This window comes from Embiotoca jacksoni, unplaced genomic scaffold (genome assembly GCF_022577435.1).
Source record: "Embiotoca jacksoni isolate LCO1_2020_lvr unplaced genomic scaffold, fEmbJac1.0.p SCAF_3, whole genome shotgun sequence".
Classification (NCBI taxonomy): Eukaryota; Metazoa; Chordata; class Actinopteri; family Embiotocidae; genus Embiotoca; species Embiotoca jacksoni.
Window position 1 is genome coordinate 21,742,083 of NW_027185381.1, and position 18,705 is coordinate 21,760,787.

General features: G+C 41.8%; 1 protein-coding gene across 17 annotated transcripts in view; it reads left to right on the forward strand.

Moving 5' to 3' along the window:
* The window catches only part of mical3a (microtubule associated monooxygenase, calponin and LIM domain containing 3a), an 85,335-nt gene that overhangs the window by 32,532 nt on the left and 34,098 nt on the right, over positions 1 to 18,705 (forward strand). For 14 of the 17 annotated variants that reach the window (XM_069162064.1, XM_069162047.1, XM_069162053.1 and 11 more), the window contains exons 2-15: positions 8,888 to 9,297; positions 10,276 to 10,483; positions 10,632 to 10,748; positions 10,897 to 10,998; positions 12,044 to 12,199; positions 12,538 to 12,638; positions 14,250 to 14,507; positions 14,651 to 14,766; positions 15,158 to 15,284; positions 15,486 to 15,579; positions 15,719 to 15,748; positions 16,294 to 16,441; positions 18,148 to 18,344; positions 18,519 to 18,637. In XM_069162064.1, the coding sequence (XP_069018165.1) occupies positions 9,019 to 9,297; positions 10,276 to 10,483; positions 10,632 to 10,748; positions 10,897 to 10,998; positions 12,044 to 12,199; positions 12,538 to 12,638; positions 14,250 to 14,507; positions 14,651 to 14,766; positions 15,158 to 15,284; positions 15,486 to 15,579; positions 15,719 to 15,748; positions 16,294 to 16,441; positions 18,148 to 18,344; positions 18,519 to 18,637 (2,052 nt within the window). In that variant the 5' untranslated portion in view covers positions 8,888 to 9,018. Of the gene's footprint in view, positions 1 to 2,186; positions 2,202 to 8,887; positions 9,298 to 10,275; positions 10,484 to 10,631; positions 10,749 to 10,896; positions 10,999 to 12,043; positions 12,200 to 12,537; positions 12,639 to 14,249; positions 14,508 to 14,650; positions 14,767 to 15,157; positions 15,285 to 15,485; positions 15,580 to 15,718; positions 15,749 to 16,293; positions 16,442 to 18,147; positions 18,345 to 18,518; positions 18,638 to 18,705 lie in introns of those variants that run through there. The other 3 variants (XM_069162051.1, XM_069162063.1, XM_069162049.1) reach the window with 2 other exon arrangements.

Sequence of the window (18,705 nt, forward strand, 5' to 3'; positions counted from 1 at the left end):
AGAGATGTTTGGTTTTTCAATAAAACTACAGAATCACTGAGGCGGACATATTAGATGATGTTGGATTCAAATCAGTGTTGTAATATAGGCCTAAATCCCATGTTGCTGTTGATTATGTAGATTTACATTTTCCGTCGGATTTCTCTTCTGTTACATAAATCGTTCACCCAGTTGGTTGTCCGAGGAGGAATCATCTCCTTTTTTGACTTTCTGGCTTTCACCTTCTCTCCTGCATGCCTCCATTCCACATCGGTCATGACTAATCTTTGGAGACTAGTCTGTGTTGACTGTGTGTTGCCTGCTGGCCTCAGATTACACTTCCTAGTTCTCTGTGAAGGATGGATCTTAGCGTATGAGTAACCAAATACGTGCATCCGTCTCACTGCACGCTCGCTCAGGTGTAAAACATACAAATAAACACCACAGATAACCAAATGTGAAAACACATGTAGATTTAGATGAGTTGTGCTATTAATAGCGCAGATGCAGTGAAAGCAGCGCTTTAGTGTCATTGCATTTTTCCACCATCCCTCTTGTGGTTCATTGTATTTATGACTGCATAACTGCGGTGCCTGTTCTACTCTTGTTATGAAAGGCATGAAGGTGGGAGAAGTGGCATTTGATTTGGGATTTAAGAGGTTTCCTAAATCAAATAGCTGCGGCGAGTGCTGGCAGAGAGCTCTAATGGACATCGTTTGACACCCAAAAGGCATGCTGTACGTAAACTCCGCTGAATCCATTACTGATGTGAATTTCATACCGAAGACCTTCTGTCGTCAGTAAATATTCCCGTGAGTCATATTAGAGAGACATTTTGACTGAATAATTTTATTGGCTTTTTGAAACCAGCTCATTTGAAGTTCCCTGTCAGGATTAGAAAGGTTTTCTTATAACCCAGTGGATTCGCAAATCTGATGAAGAGTTCAGGTCCAGCAAAGACCGGATTCTGGTGCCACACATGAGCAGCCTGGGACCAGTATTAATCCTGCTGTAAAATCACTTTTACCTTCTAGTTTAGAAAATTTGAGAATGTCAAGTTTGCTCGAATTCTACTAGTACCTTCTCTTTTTTTTTTTTTATAGGAAGTGAAAACTGTAGTCGAGTACTGGATGCAATACTGTGAAGAACATAATATTCAGATGATGTCGCAGATGAGCAGAAAACTCTTGACACTGATGGATGGTGCTTGTCTTGTTGAGATGGAAAGAACTCGGATCAAAAGGGCATCAAATATTTTCTACTAAAGCAGGGAATCCATCTAGAGGATTGTGCATCATTTACCGGTACCTCACTGTGTAGTGGTCAGACAGGAAAAAGAGAGACGATGACACATCGCACCGGTGACGGCATAAACAGGATGCCGCGTGCACATGTTCTCCTTCATGTCTCGGTTCACAGAGTCCCAGGACCCTGCAGACGTGATAAAGTTGACCGAGAACAAGATGTTTTTCCCCATGCGCCGCTGAGTATTGATATGTCAGTCTGTTTAGCTTTTAAAGAGAGGAAAACGTGGACTTTGCATGGTTATGGGCTCAGAGGCAGATCGGTTACTGGTGAGCTGGTGAACATTTGCATCAGTTGTGGGAGTTCAAATGAAGTGCTCAGCTGCACGTCGCAGCCCGACTGTCAGAAGCAGAAGTTATTCAAAAGCCAGATGGTTTGGGGACGGCCTCTGCCAGAGGCAAGTTGAATTTCGGTCAACAAAATGTTTGTGTTCTCTGTTAGCTCTGAAGCTTTGACTGCTATTTGAATAGACACAAGTGTCTCCACTCCTGTAGACTGAACCTCTGTACTTTAGAGGAACTTTAGAACTGAGTATCGCAGCTTGCATCGGCTCATGATTAATATACCTACAGGAGAACAAGTATCAAAGCGAGTTATGCAGGTATTCATCCACACTGTTTATCTAAGTACTTCGTCTCTTGTGATGATCCATCATTACTGTCACCTCGGCTAATTATATTTCAGCCACTTTTGATCTTCTGGATTAGTCAAACGCTTTGTACACTGTTGTTTGTTCATTCCTTTTTTTTCATGACACCTCTCAGGGATATTTATCGAACTGCTGCCGTTGAACCAGACCTGTTTTTTTGGAGTTTAACCTGAGGCTCCATATTCTCACCTTTTTTGTTCACAGCTATTGTTTGCAAGCAGTGATGATGGCAAAAGTTCCGTCCTTGGGGAGACCCGATGATCCAGTGGTTAGTCCGCATAACACATTGTCAAAAATTATAGCGTGTGTGTAAAAATAAATGAAGCCAATGTTGAACTGCTTTAAAGTGCAATACCACGTCACTATCAAATACAGGCATAAAAGTTCAGCCCTTTTGAAATATGAATAAAAGAATACACTTAAAGAAATTGTGAGGTGCTTTTAAGTATGTGGGGAAAATAGCCCAATTTTCTGAACAGAGGTTTTTTTTTTCTGCATCTTGAGAGCGCTTTTATTGTTATGCACAACTGTGCAGAGACACAGAGAGACTCCTTTGATGAGGATATTGTAGTTGGAGGCATCATGATGTCACTATGATGGGAGACTTTCAGTGTATATTTCAGAATTGGAGGGTCACAACATTCATAATATCTGAATTTGTGGTTTAAATAAAAAAAAATTACAGACAAATGGATGAGAACAGGAAATACCCAGCATCTTTTTAGTTGTAAGCTTCAGGCAGGTCATGTGTTACATTTACACTATGCTGGCTGTAGCCATCCACTCTGTTGACTTAAGCTGTGTATTTCATCCTTCTGTTGACATGCCGTGTTAATGTTTAGAGTGACAGTCCATGTGAAGGGCTGTAAACACATATTTGTACTGGGATGCTCAAACAAGAAGATACCATGGTCATATGGTTATACTATATATATATATGTTTTCTGGCAGTTCACGTAACAGAAAAGATTGGTACCATTCTCGTGTCTGTACATTAAATATGAAGCTACAGCCAGGATATGGTTAGCTTGTTTTGGCATAAAGACAAGAGCTCTACTGGATTTGTGGTTGATGCCGATACTGTTGTTAGGGAGTACATTGTGGCTAACATATACACCGATACTGTTTTGTCTGTGATAGGCCGCTGATATGTCGGTTGGGCTCTAATCAAGACTGAAAGTGGAGAAAACATAGCCTGGCTTTATCCCAAGGTTAGAAAAAATTGGCACCTCTCACGCTTAGTAATTAAAAAGGTCCATCATATTTGTTTCTGCTTTAAAGCTGAAGTGTACATATGACAAGTTATGATCTTACAGATGTTTGTTTCCCCATTTCCAGGCAGCAAATCTAATGTAACTGTCTCCAGGCTTTGGTTTTATATATACCGGACAGATGTCTAACTTTCAGCGAGAAAGCAACCGAGTGTATTTCTCAAAATGAAAAGCTATTCCTTTTAAAATCAGCCCAGCTTTGTCTTCTGTTTTCATTTTCATGCAGATAATTGTGACGAGGTTGGCATCATGGCCCTAAAGTAATCATAACATTTCAGGGAATTTCTTTAATAACTATATTCTTGTCAACATAACAAAATATTGAACAATCCTTTACTATTAAATTCAAAAACATGCAATTGCAACAAAATAATAGTTATAATTTTATCTGTCAGCAAAGGCAAAATAGTTTGCCTTCAGATGTTGAGTAAAGACTGATATGTCACTGTGGTTTGTTTTACATCTGATCTTCCACACTTCTGAAGTCTCCCTCTTTATGGAGCCAACCACTCCACTGTGGAGCAGCTTTCAGCCATGCTTGTTGTTGTTACACATGTCATATTATTATGCTGCAAAACGGCATGATGTCATTACATCAATGAATTATATTATAGCCATTATGTCGATATTGCTTTTTAAATCATGTTAAACACTGCACCGATATTATTGTGAACGATACAATGTGGAAAGGTCCTTGTTGTGACCATTTTCTGATTGATAGTTTAAGTACTGTGCACATAATGACCAACAAATATTGGTAAGGGTAAGTGACAGTTCGCTACTCTAATTTTGTTGTCAGTATGATTTATTTACAGCCTACAGGCAGTCCATGGATAGACCACACCTGCTGCTGCATTGCTCTGTAATTAATATTATGGTGCTACTATAGTGTTGCCATTTGCAGTGACTATCAGAAGTACAATGTTGGGGTGATTAACTGTCGAGAACAAAGCCAAAATGGAAGTCGTCTTAAGGCAAACGGGAAGACGCGAGTAGAAACATAAAACAGTCAAATCCAGCTGTTATTACGGGGTTTGGAAACTTGTGAATTGGTTGTGGTTTGCTGTGAGCTTGATGGACTAAATGTTGTGTTTGCTTTCCTGTGAAGATAATCACTGCTTGGGGAGAGGGAGCACACCGTGTCCTGCACTCCTTCCTGCTCTCTGCCAGGTCTCCTGATGGATGAGAGGAAGAGACAGTTTGGGTTATTGCTTTGATCTCTGGGGTGTCCTCCTCCTGAGCATCGGTCATCCCTGAGCTGGAGACTGGCAGAGGACAAAGCTCTTTTTAAGGATACACACTGACACAAGCTTACTGTCAGCCCAGTCATTCCAGTCATCCCAGTCATCCCAGTTATTCAATACTTCTGTAGCTGGTAAGGAATTTACTCAGCATGTCCAACTCGAAGCCTCTGGGTGTTTTTTTTTTTCTTCCTGTCTATGTCGGCATTTACGAAACAGCTGCTCTAAATCTTTCTGATACCCCGAGTAGTCTCATATTGATGGAGAAAATGTTTTCACCAACATATTATTATCTGTTCTCTGTTTTTTTTTTTTGTATATTTCTTTTTAAGTCGGTGGCTTTAATACTGGAATGAAAGTGGAATTAAAAATTCAGGAAAACAAACAAATAAACATGAAGAATCCCAGATGATTTTTGCAGTCATCAAAGCACAAAAGAAATCAACACAAAAAAAAACCCAGATTAATTTAGATTAATATTCTTGTATGGTGTACTTGTTTATCTAAACTGATATTTGGGGAACATCCGTTATTTATCTCTTCTAATAGTGACGGTGTTTACATAAAAGCAATGCTCACAAATGTGTAGCCTAGTGGCCTAATCTCTGACTCTATTTTTAGGTTAGTGGATGATGTAATACAACCAGTAAAAGCAAACGTGTGTGTTGTGTGTGTTGTGTGTGTGTGTGTGTGTGTTGTGTGTGTGTGTGTTGTGTGTGTGTGTGTGTGTGTGTGTGTGTGTGTGTGTGTGTGTGTGTGTGTGTGTGAAAGGGTTGGCATGCATGTGTTTATTTCTGTTGGGAGTTGTGTGAATGTGTGAAATCCTACAGCTCATCCAGATGTCACAAGAATCTGGATCTGGAGCCAAAGCAACATGTTTTGTTTTATATTTTTTAAAATTGTTTGGTTGGAATTTGAGTATCATAGAATGAAATGGGTGTTTGTTTTCATTATTTACTCGAACCTGAAACCCCGTACACCATTCTGTAAACACATGGTAAAACCTCTCCTGTTGAGGATCTGCATATGGATCGCCGGAGGCTACTATTATTCAAATAATAGGCCAGGTTTATTGTTGTCATTAAGCCGTGTTATGTCAGAGGAGTGTGACTGAGCTGCAGCATCTTTTGACAAGTCACACACAGACTGTGACACGTATGTTAGTCAATAATTGCAACCGTTTCCTTCACAGATCCCACAGTGTGTTAGATGTTTACCGTTAACTTTCTCATAAGTATGATTATTGCATGTCCCATGCTTGGCCCTGGATGTAACTCCATAAATTATGTGACTATCCTCCAATGATCCTCTGTTTTTCTGAAACAAAATGTGTTCCTTCTTGACTGTGGTTTCAAACAAGGTTGAGATGACCTGCTTTCTTCTACTTTACCTCCATAAAACAGATTCATTGCTGATGAATGGGGGTCTTTTTTCTCAATAGTTGATTGTCATCAGTGTGGTTAAAGAGCAGAGTTTATAAATTCAGGGAAGAAACTTCTTGCTTGTTTGTTGCTTCTTTGATGTTTGGGCTGATAGGATCGCTAATTTATAACCTGATACAAACTACAGACTGGTTCCTGTTCGGAGACACTTTCAGAGAAGGTTCCCACATCATAAACCCTCTGAAAGTAGTCATGTTGGTCACATCGGTCATGTTTAACCATGATATTTGGGTTTTTCGGGGCTGGGTGATGAAGCCCAACATTAAATCTCAGATGTCGTCACATCTGCAGGTGATACATTCTTATTGTTGCACACACTAAATCAATGAGTTTCTGTGGCTAACACACAGTTCTCAGTTTTGGTTAAAAAAAAAAAAAAAATGACAACCTTAAAAATCTGTCTGTTAGTGCCATGCTGTCACAAGCCCTCCCAGCACAGGATAGATGCTTAAGAAGCTGGAAGCATGATTGCATCTGCATCTGCATCTACTCTGCACTGCAATCAGCTGCAGCAAGCTGGGTTCTTCTGGAGATAAACGGTGACAAACTATTGTGACATTAATGTAGTTGCCCTCCCTTTTTCTAATCACACAATCATTACTGTTGACAGGAAAAATAAAGACCATTGGTTGAGTCATATGTAATACATATTGACAGTGTCCTTTGACACTCAATAAGTGAGAATTTACAGGACTAGCACATACTCACTCCAAACCACAGACGTTAACACAACTTCTGCCGGTGTAGATGGCCTTTACGGTTGTTGTTTTTTTACTCATGCATGTTCACCCATAGAAGTAATGATGTGTCTGTTTATTTAAATGGTTGTGTTGGTAAAGGGCCCCTTTCTGTCCATGCTGGCACCGCAGCCTTCAGTCCTGATCCTGACTGGCTGAGGCAGAGCCAAACCCCAGGACCTGTTTTCACTGCACCGAGCAGTTGGCAGGGTGTGAAAAGCAGGCCAGCTGACCTCTGTACCTGCCTCCCTTTCATCATGTGTTGCCACTGGGACTGGGACTGCATTGGTTTTCATGAACCAGCTCAACATCCTGGACAGCGGAGTACAAAGCTCAAGCTTTTACGGGGAAATGGGTTGATGTAAATATTCATGCGTGTTCCTCAGGAACAATGATGATGATAATATCTGAACTGGCACTCTTACTGGAAGTTTGGTGAAGAAATGTAGAGGTTAATCGGTGAGGTGCAAGTTAGCAGATTTTGTTACAAAACCACAGACCCATGCCAGCTTGTTTTGTCCCTTGCTTCCATTCTCTGTTTGATGCTAAGCTGACAGTTGTGACTGTAGTTTGATATTTACCTTCCAGACACGAGATGGTATCGGTCTCCTCATCTAACCTTTTGCAAGAAAGTGAGCAAATGTGCTTCCCAAAATGTCAAAGCATTTATTTGGGATTTGGTTTCTTGAACTGATGCTTTTTCTTTTTTCTAGCGGGCACAAATTCGTTGTCGTTCTATATGATAAATGGCAGATAGTTACTTAAGGAAACCTCCAGTAAGCCTATTTGCTGAGACATTGTGAACTTCAAACAAGCAAGACAAGTTTCTGCATCACTGACCTGAGGAGGTAATGCAAAGCAGAGCTGTTGCTTCACTATAAAAATGTATTAAGCAGCAAATAGACCGGAGAAGTTATTTTCTTTCTTTTTATTTGCGTCATCACTTTTCTCATAGATCTTTGTGTGCTATCATTTATCCTCTTCTTTTCCATTATCTCCCCTGTTTTTCTTTCATTTTTTAAAGACTTCTCTTAACTCAACTCATCATGACATTCCAGTTAAAACACCGAAGCCACAGATGCCAGTGAACATGAGCGTTCTCGTCCCTCTTGAGGTTAAAAATAAGAAAACATAAGGATTCAGTGCTGCAAGTCACAGCTTGTAAAAACAACAGAATGTATATTGGATAAACTAGCAGGAACCATCTAGCTCATTCAGAGACTCTTACCGGTGCCAGGTCATTTTCTTGGATGTGTAGGATTGTGTACAGTGTTTTGGGATAAACTGTCTATTTCCTGTGTCTGTCTGGAGTGATTCTGTGCCACATAGACATGTACTTATGCCCTTTTGGTTTCCTGTTTGGATTCAGTGCCTTTCCCATGTCCAGCAGCTCCATTCCTAGACAGATAAGAGGTTGTTTGAGGTCACATCACTGCAGAGGAATGAGAGCGAGACTTTAAATGACTGGGCTCTATTTTAATGATCTAAACACATGGTCTAAAGTGCATCACACAAGTGCACGCTTTCTAGTTTAATGACTGATAATCAGAGCAGAAAGTAAGACTCAAAAGGGGTGAGACTTGATGCCTTAATTAATTATTGGTAGGATTTTTGTGTAACATGAAATGAACCAATTACAGTGTCATCTTACATTTCTCTTTAAAGGCCAGGTGTGCTTGGACCTTGTTGGATTGCAAGATTGCCTTAAAATGGCAAAGCACCAACAATGCTCCTGACCACACTGTATTTTAGGGCCCATTCCGTTGGTGCTCAGATGGGTGCAAGTCCATTTGTTACGTAAACAATGTGGGTGCTGGACTCAAAAAAAGCAACTGTGCCGGTCTGAAACCAGCAAAGACACTTACGTTGCACTTGGGAATGTTTTGCGTGGGGGGTAAAATGGAGCCCCTTGTCTTTATCCTCAGTTGCTGCTTTCATGGCTTGTGGGACCGGCTGTCATCAATGGTTGTTTAGTTTGAGAAGTTTAGGGTCCATTTCATTTAACAGGCTGACAGAAGAAGAAAGAAGTCATAGCTTCAGCCTCAGCTCGGTTACTTGGACTTTCATAAACTTTGTTTTAATTAAAGTTTGTATTTATGTTGGATGAGACAGAGTTGATCTCATTCAAGCTTTTAAAAGCTCTGAGTGCCCGTTTGCTACATGTGGTAATGTTTAATACAATACTAAACTTTGCATGTGATGAGATGTTGAGTTATCTTCTATTATTCACTCTGTTATACGTCTTACTCCCTCTCTCTGACAGAATGAAGATGCTTGAGGCCGGGAGTTAAAGCCCTCCACCAGAGAGAGGGTGTTCTAGGGCTGGGGCTGGACCCAGAGACCCCTGCCTTCGGGGGGGTGAAGGGCCCTCACAGCCCTACGCGAGTCTGGACCATGGGGGACGGAGGTGCCAGTGCGACGGGGGGAAACGGGGTGAACAGGTCCCACGTCCTGTTCGACAACTTCGTCCAGGCGTCCACGTTTAAGGGCACGCTCAAGGCCTTCCAGGAGCTGTGTGACCACCTGGAGGTCAAGCCCACCGAGTACCGGGTCTTCTACCACAAGCTCAAGTCCAAGCTCAACTACTGGAAGGCCAAGGCGCTCTGGGCCAAGTTAGACAAGAGGGCCAGCCATAAGGAGTACAAGAAGGGCCGTGCCTGTGCCAACTCCAAGGTAAGCCGCCATCATTAGAAACTTGATGATTACTCCAAAGCCGCATTAGGTGGCTTGGTGGTGGCTTCGGCTCGCAGTGAGAGCCAACAGACTGAAAAATTCGATCCTCAGCGTCGAGGAATCATGTAATGTGATGCTCATGTTTACTAAGTAGACCAGAGTGGCTGGTTTCTATGAAAGGACACCACTAGGACACTTGACTACCTCGGTTGAGAAGACGCTTTGATTCAAACATTTAATTTGTTACGTCCTGTGAGTCGCAGCGTTTAAGTTGCTGATCCCAAAATAAGGGATAAGGCTGATAAACTGGCTAGTAATTCTGTTGAGAAAATTAATTAATGGTTGAATTAAGTGGCTGATGGCGAACTGTGGTTAAATAAAGTCCACTTATGATCACAAGCAAATTAAATTAAAAAGGGAGGATTAACTAAGTTGTTTCTTATTAATCTTAATTTTTTAAAGTGTGTTTTATGTAATGTTATTTTACTATATATTCTTATGGCTTCTTTTGATGTGTTTGGTTCTTTTATGTTATCTCAACCTTGTTTATGTTGAAGTCTATTGGGTTATGATAAAAACAGTATATATCTCCAACAAAATAAGCAGAGTAGATTGTATTTTTCTGCATATTGTAATTTTTTTGGATGTCACTCCTTGTGGTGAAACATTTGCAGCCATTCTGCCAACGGTTTGTTTCACTGTTTTCATCAAGTGGGAGAAATTTCCGAATTCTCTAATTCAAATGCTGATATGAATGGTTTTTAAACCATATGAAATTAATTCAGCATACAAGCATGTTAGAGAACCACATTACCGATCTTTTTTTTTAAGAAGAAGTGGGATGTTTCAAACTGCAGTCTGAACAGGTGGGTTTTTGGTCTACTTACAGGATGATGGGCAGTGATTTGGCTTTGCGTGTGCATTGTTTGACACCCTTCTTGAACCTTGTCTGGAACATCCGCATCTCTCTATATTTAGTGTCTGATCATTGGTGCGGGGCCATGTGGCTTGCGTACAGCCATCGAGCTGGCTTTCCTGGGGGCCAAAGTGGTGCTTCTGGAGAAAAGAGATGCCTTCTCCAGGAACAACGTGCTGCACCTCTGGCCCTTCACTATCCAGGACCTCAGGGGCCTCGGGGCCAAGAAGTTCTACGGGAAGTTCTGCGCTGGTGCTATCGATCATATCAGTGAGTAGACATGATACTTTTTCTCGCCTGTGTGTACACTACTAATATATCTGACATATTTGCACGTAGGGAGTGATTTATTGGAGGATGCATTTATAGGTTTTATTGTTCAGATGTCATTCAAATGATCTTTGTCTCTGTATTGTAGGTATTCGTCAGCTTCAGCTAATGCTGCTCAAAGTGGCTCTCTTGCTGGGCATTGAGATCCATGTCAACGTCGAGTTCAGGGGTCTTATTGAGCCCCCTGAAGACCAAGAGAGTGAAAGTAAGTGAATGAAGCTGCTGCCAGACAAGCCCAAGAAAAATGAATGGAAGGAGAGCTGTATGTTTTGTTAGAAAACTATCTGTCAGAGGCTCTAAGCTTAGCTCTTTAAATGCATTTCTGTCTGATTACACATGCTGTGTTTTCTTAGGGATAGGCTGGAGGGCTGAGGTCCACCCCCGGACACACCCTGCCAGTGAACTGGAGTTTGATGTCATCATCGGAGCAGACGGAAGGAGAAACACACTACCAGGCGAGTTTGCGTGTACAGATGAGGACCACTGCGCCAGTAATGTAGTTTTTCCTTCACTAAACAAGGCGTAGCACAAACAGCACTTTTTGTTTTTCAGACGGATTATGATCTCACTTGGGTACAGCTGTGGTCGAGTGTATGACCTCACTCCGTTCCTCCTGTATGAATGAGCAGTGTGTCTGTGTGTGTTTTTGTATCTCGCTGCTACATTCAACTTCAGAGAGTATTTGCTCTCCCGGCAGAGCAGAATAGGAATTGTTGAATTGACTGTCTGTTTCCTTTATGAGCGCTGGGGCCTCACGCACTGTCGTACTGGCGGAGGGAACCCCTGTGGAGTCGAGTACCATGACCTCTCTCTGTACTGCTCACTGCTGCATCAATGAAGGGAAGCTGCTGGCTCCCCTGGTGTTGGAAAAAATTACTCAGAGGCTTGGTTCAAAATCAAACATATTGGACATTTATTCTTGCAAGAAGGAGCAAATACATGCCAGCCTCAAAGAGAGGTGTCCAGCAGTGCCCCATGTCACTCCTCCGTAGGGCAGCTTTTATACAGTGTGACAAACAGTTGACAGTCACCCCCATTCCCTTTGTATCTGCTTTTGTATGGTAATATTGATTAGATTTGCAGGTCACAAGATAAGGACACAGGGGAGTCGTCAATTAGATGCAGAAAGTAAAACAAAAAGGAATCACTTGCAAATAAGACAGACAACAAAAGAAACTTTTCGGAGCCTTCTTGACAAGAAGCTTTCCGGAGCCACAATGCAAACAAGAGGAAGAGACAAATCTTTTTTTCCATCACCTGGAAATAACCTATAACCATGAACCACATTCTCATAGCTTGAAAATCTGTTTACTTCGTCATGATACAGAACATCTGTTTACATTTATGATATACAGTACGGATTTGAAGGGTTTGCTATGTAGCAAAAGCAAATATATGTTGGCAATTTTAACTGGTTTTGTGGTTTGAGTTTTTACTCTTTTTTTGAATTTATGTTCCTGACCTCGAGGCCGTGTCTGTTTCCTCATTTCTTTTTTGCAGGGTTTCGGCGTAAGGAGTTCCGGGGAAAGCTCGCCATCGCCATCACGGCGAACTTCATCAACAGGAACACAACAGCCGAGGCAAAGGTCGAGGAGATCAGCGGCGTGGCCTTCATCTTCAATCAGAAGTTCTTTCAAGACCTCAGAGAAGCAACAGGTCTGTCGCAGCTCTGTTCTACTCCAAATATTAGTTTTTTTTGGTATTGGTAATTGAAAGAAACCAAAAAATGAAATTAAATAGGACGCATAATCTGTCCTTTGATCACAGTTTTGAATTCATCAGCTCTCCCAATTAAAATACTTAAATTTGATGCCAAGCCTGCCAGAGTTTATCGCTGACATGACAATGTCCCCGGGGCTTTGGTTATGTGCTCTGAGTCGCATAATTGCCGCTCTTGTCCTCAAATGACGACAAGACAGTCTGCTGTGGCAGTAAGGAGAAGGACTGTGTGTTTCGTACGTAACAATGCATCTTTCTCTTGCTCCTTTTTTTAGGTATTGACCTGGAAAACATTGTCTACTACAAGGATGACACGCATTACTTTGTGATGACTGCCAAAAAACAGAGCCTGCTGGAGAAAGGAGTCATTCTGCATGTGAGTGATCAAAGCCCAGAGCTCAGTGTGCTGTGTGCATTTCAGAGACAATTGTTGAAACTCCTTCTGTCTCTCTGTAGTGAGCGCAAAGGCTGTATGGAGTACAGAAAAACAAAATCAGAAGTCTGTCTTTCTCTTTTTTCTTGTGGTCTTTTATTCTTTCAGTCTTTTGTTCTCACTGTGATCTTGCTCAGTTTTTTCCTAATGGTCCGACCAAGCCAACGGTATTCAGGAGCAAACTGCCAACTCAAGCACTTACTGAATATTTGTTTCCTCACTGTGTACGGTAGTTTCCTTTCCCTGGCCGCTTTCCACAGGAAGCCGGAAAGACCTTTTTACATGTCTGTCATCATGTGCAGACGTAACTGAAGGTGTGCTGGGGTTGCATGGTGCCTCTAGACGTGTCTGAAATGAGTGTTATTGCAAACGATTACAGTTCTCACTCCTCAGATGATATTAGCTCTCCTATATTTACAAAATAATTCTTCATATTTTGGTGGGTAGAAGCTATACATGTGCATGTAGGTGCAGGTCTGTGTGTTTTCATGACGAGCTGATGACTTTAATGAGGTTTTGGTGTACACTGAGTTCTGAAGCCAGAGGGGATTTGGATTATGGAGGTATAATTCACTGGTCTAGAAACTTGTGGAAGTTCCCTTTTAGTAAATGAGCAATGAAAGTGACTTTGTCCTGCCCCTCTGAAAAGGAATAAAGGAAGGGTGGACAGTCAGCACATTTCAAGGCAGCACCACAGAAATCAACCGCTTGTTCATATCTTCCACTACCCTGCCCCATCTCCTAACTCCCCACCAGCGGCCTGGCACTGGAGAACTAGGGAGCTTAAAGATGGAAGAATGTACCTCTCACCGCCCTCTATGAAAACATGTCACTTTGAAAGCATGCAGCGATTTGATGCTACATGTTAGAGAGACTTGTGAACAGCGCAGTTCATTCCAATGGAAGTGCTCGGGCCTCCCTGTGGTAAAAGGGGGGCTGTCCACTTCACTCTGTTCCTTATAGTTCACAGAGAAAGTTTTAGAATATTTGATACATTTTACTTATATTTATTCTTTCATCCTACTGATGAAATGTCTGATATATTTGCCACCAGAAATTTATCTCACTGACTTTTGTAGTGTCACTTTTTGCATCAGTCTTGAGTGTCTTTTCCACAAACAATACTTTATATAGTTGAAGGCAGTGTCTATGTTACTGTAATAACATGCAATCTGTATCTATTTAGTTTATTTGGAATTTGACATGTGATTCACTGAAGGCCTCAGAATTTACATCTGATATTAATATGCATTCCTAATGTTCTGCGTCTGGTGGGCGCAGGCAGAACTGTCAGACCTTATTTTTTAATAAACCCTCTGAAGCGCTAAAAATAATGGACTTGGCTGCACCTTCTCTCCTGTTTATGTCTCTTTGTCATCACTTATGTATCCGCATCTGTAGCTTCCTTTGTCAGCTGCCAAAATATTTTTTGCTACTTCAAAAACTGCTGATTATTCAAGTGATGATTGTTTCATCATATTTCTCTAGACATTTATAGTTTTATTAGTTTTTATGTAAACACCACTTGTAATTCCATCTCCGGTTCTCCTGCAGGACTATGCAGACACAGAGCTTCTGCTGTCCAGGGCCAATGTAGACCAGGCTGCCTTGCTGTCTTATGCACGCGAGGCTGCGGATTTCTCCACCAACCAACAGCTGCCCACGCTGGACTTCGCCATCAACCATTACGGCCAACCCGACGTAGCCATGTTCGACTTCACCTGCATGTACGCCTCGGAGAACGCCGCCATGGTGCGCCAACGCAACGGCCACAATCTGCTGGTGGCACTGGTGGGCGACAGCCTGTTGGAGGTGAGCGAGATAGTGGAGGATTTTTCCCACTCGTTCTTCAAACTTCATGTCAAAGTTGTGCTCCTTTTTTTATTTTTTTTATATCCTTGGCTCCTCTGTGGCCATATTTGGTTATTGAATGTGGTGTTCGCTGTTGTCTCCAGCCCTTTTGGCCCATGGGCACTGGCATTGCCCGAGGTTTCCTGGCAGCTATGGACTCGGGCTGGATGGTGAAGAGCTGGGCCCAGGGAAAAACCCCTCTTGAGGTGCTGGCTGAGAGGTGAGGGTGTGGAAACACTGATGCGTACACACCATGACTCTGTTCTTGTACTCACCCCTGCACTCGCAGTCACACGCATACGTGTTCTTTCTCTTCAAACACACCCTTTTATCTCTAAGTGGTTTACTACGAAATGTGCCTGAATGTGATTTAAAGCATCAGTCCCACCTCTGCTGGGATTAATGCGATAAGAGGCTCTCATAAGGCCTGAATGGAATGTGACTCCACAGCTCTGTAGTAACTCTCTCTGCCCCTTAATAACAACGTTAATAGGATTGCTTAATATATTGCCATAGTATCCTGATATACTTTCCTTCCCGTTCCCTCAATTAGACTCTTCCTGCTCGGTATATGGGAAGATATATTTAACTGTTTTACTCTGTGCTTTTAGGGAGAGCATATATCGTCTTCTGCCTCAGACCACACCGGAAAACGTCAGCAAGAACTTCAGTCATTACAGTGTTGATCCAACCACACGTTACCCCAACATCAGCCTTAACTTCCTCAAGCCCACCCAGGTGAGTGGGAGCTCCAACAAACCCCAATGGCCATTTATTTATCTCATGTTTTTTTTTTAGAAATTAAATGATCATTTTCAGGTTTTTCACGAACAAATTTAGTACTTCAATATTTTACAAAACAATTGACCTGTTGTGTTCACGTAGTCCGTACAATAAGTTTGGACTTCCAGATATGTAGTAATCATCTTTATGTTGCAGGTGCGGCACTTCTTCGACACAGGGGAGTGCAGGGAAATTCGCATTGAAATCGAGAATGTTATCAACTCGTCGACACCCAAGTTGGCCAGAAATGGTTCGTATTTCTTCCGCTTCATCTACACAGACAAAAATTGACTTTTAGTCGTAGTAGACATTAATGTGCTGGTTGATGAGTGCAGGATTTGCTGCAATCACTGTTGCTGAAATGTAACAATGAACTATTTTCACTCTAGACAATTGCCTGCTTGACAAGCAGTTGCAAGGTAACACAAAGTCCAAATGCATGGTGTTGCTTTCTAGGGATTCCTAACCGTTTTTGAAGCCTACCTGCTGTACTGTATACTCATGAATGAATATGAAACGAATAATGGAATGATGAATCTTTGTGGATGGACTGATCGTGCAGCCTCTGAAATTTCCTTTGCGTGCACTAACTCAGTCAGTGAACCTCTCATTTGAGCATTTAAAGTCACTTGTAGCTATTTTAAAGGTTTTCTATGAGTTCTTCATCCTCTCCTAACCCCTCATTTGCATCCTCTTCTCCTTACATCAGTAAAACTTTTACACGTCACGGTTTTCATTGGCTGGTTGATACTGGTACTAACATGGATGACGAGGCCATGGATGACAAAACTTTACGATCCTATGCTCAGCCTTGCCTGACCAAGGCCATGAGATTGCACAGCAAGAGACGTGTAATACTGCCCAGAAACTGTTAATATTCCTTTTAATGTTTAATCCAGACTCTGTTCAACCTGCTGCGTTAACAAGAAGCCTTTAATTTTTTCCCCATTTTTCCACACACCAGAATCCATAGCTCGATCCAGCAAGCTGCTCAACTGGTGCCAGAGGCAAACGGAGGGTTACAGGAATGTAAATGTAACGGATCTCACCATGTCTTGGAAGAGTGGCCTGGCCCTGTGTGCCCTCATTCACCGATACAGACCGGATCTCATGTGAGTGTCTAAAAAAAAATAAAAAAATACACGCAGAACACAGATTTATGCAGGACAGATGAACAGTGATGCCAAGTTTGTTTTTCATCGTCTGCGGTGCAGAGAATGACTGGCTTGCTGTGTTTATGTGTTTGTTGGTTGCAAATGATGTTTATTGTGTGGTCGAGATCCTGGTTTTTGGACTGTATATCATTTTAAATGAGGTGACAGCTACCAGTTATAATGGGCCCTTGGATCCCTTAAAGAAACTTTCCTCATATCCCCCCCCCCCCCCCCCCCCCCCCACACACACACACACAGACATGTAGACACTCTCTCTCACACACACTGTAAACAACACAGTCTCCATCCGTAAAGCCTAATGCAGTTTGTTGCCCTCTGGAGGCAACATGGCAATTAACATTATAAGCTATTAGCATCTGTGTCCTGCCTGACCTTTTACCAAGTAGCGCAGCAGTCGCGGCTGATTGGCCGGATGATGGGAGGAGGGGAGGAGGCAGAGTGGTGAGTGGAAGTACCTCGGGGGGAAACGGAGTTCACGTGTGCACATGTACGCAACGGATGGTTGAGAGAGAGTGAATAGAGGCTGATGTTCTAATGCTTTTAAATGGACGTTATGTCCAGCTGAGATGTATTGATGAGCCGTGTTAATGGAATTTTCAGCTGCAGTAGAATGGCATTTACAGTAATGCTTTCTATAATATGTAGAGTTCCCTGTTGTACAGAAAGGCTTCATCATTAGTGTCTGTGTTAATGTAGATCACCTCCATAATATCTGCTGGATAGTTGTATCTGGAAAATATCGATTTGGTCACTCTATTTTTCCTAAAATTAGAGATAGACATTTTATATGTTTTGTGATTTCATATTTCAATTCACACAACACATTGGGAGATCACCAGTCAAGAAATTTCGATTGTATTGACATTTTTTTTTAAAGCTGCTATTAAATCTGCAGAAAATTATTCCTTCAGCTATTCAGAACTCTCAGCTTGCTTTTGCTTTACAGCCCATAATGTTACTGTTTTGGTTCCCGCTCACCACTCTGAGTTGTTTCCAGCCACAACAGCCAATAAAACTCGACAAGCTAGATCATCAACCAGCAACTATCAACATAGTGGAGCATTTAGTAGCTATAGAAGCAGAGTTAAAAGAAGAGTCAATGTTGGACTTGCAGGAACACAACTCCAAATAAGTAATAATATGGTGCCATAAGAGCAGCTAACACATTTTCCACATAACTAATTATGTTTGGATTTTTGGGATATAAAATAAACTTTGTATTACAATATTCAAAAGTTAAATGTGTGATTCAATAATGTCAGGGAGTTCAAATCAAATATAATCCCCTCTCATTTATTTATTGATTTTGATGTGAAGTTCATTTTGTTTTTAGTTTTGATATAATCATTAATGTAGAATCCTAATAAATAGTAGTATTATTTTGTTCCTCAGGTTGCACTAATATAACAATAGAATTACAACCTAATTTCACGTCAAAAGTATGCAACACTCGGGAGCGAATCGCCCGTATGTGTGATCCATTTACAGGAATAGCAGATTACTGAGATGAGTGCTTATTGCTTTATGGTTAGCTTTTGCTAATTTGACCCTTATTTCTGAAATTACAATCACTGCTTCTGTCCTGTCCCGTCTTGCTCTCACTCTGTCCTTGGCCTCTCGTTCTCTTTCCTTCTGTCTCTCAGTGATTTTGATTTGTTGGATGAACGAGACCAGGAGAAGAACAACCAGCTGGGTTTTGATGTGGCAGAGAGGGAGTTTGGCATCTCACCATGCATGACTGGCAAGGAGATGTCCTCTGTGGTGGAGCCAGACAAACTCTCCATGGTCATGTACCTCAGCCAGTTTTATGAGATGTTTAAGGACACAGTGCCACCTGGAGGTAAGAGACAGTATAACACCAGAGGTCTGTAATAGTTCTATGATTTTGTTTCTGGAGGTGTCCAGATGTTCCGTAATCATAGCTACTGTGAAAACACAATACGTAATACTGACGTGATGTTGTACTGCTATTTTCTGTTGATAATCCTCCTTTTTTTTCTGGATATCTGTGCAGATAATCACAATTTGAGTCCAGAGGATAAGGCTGCGCTCATAGCCAGCACCAAGTCTCCCATTTCCTTCCTTAGCAAGCTGGGTCAGAGCATAGCAATCTCCAGGAAACGAAACCCCAAGGTCAGTGGCTGAAAACTGCCTTATAGCACCTTTTGCTCCTTTTCGAAATAATAATTTTTGTGCCAAAA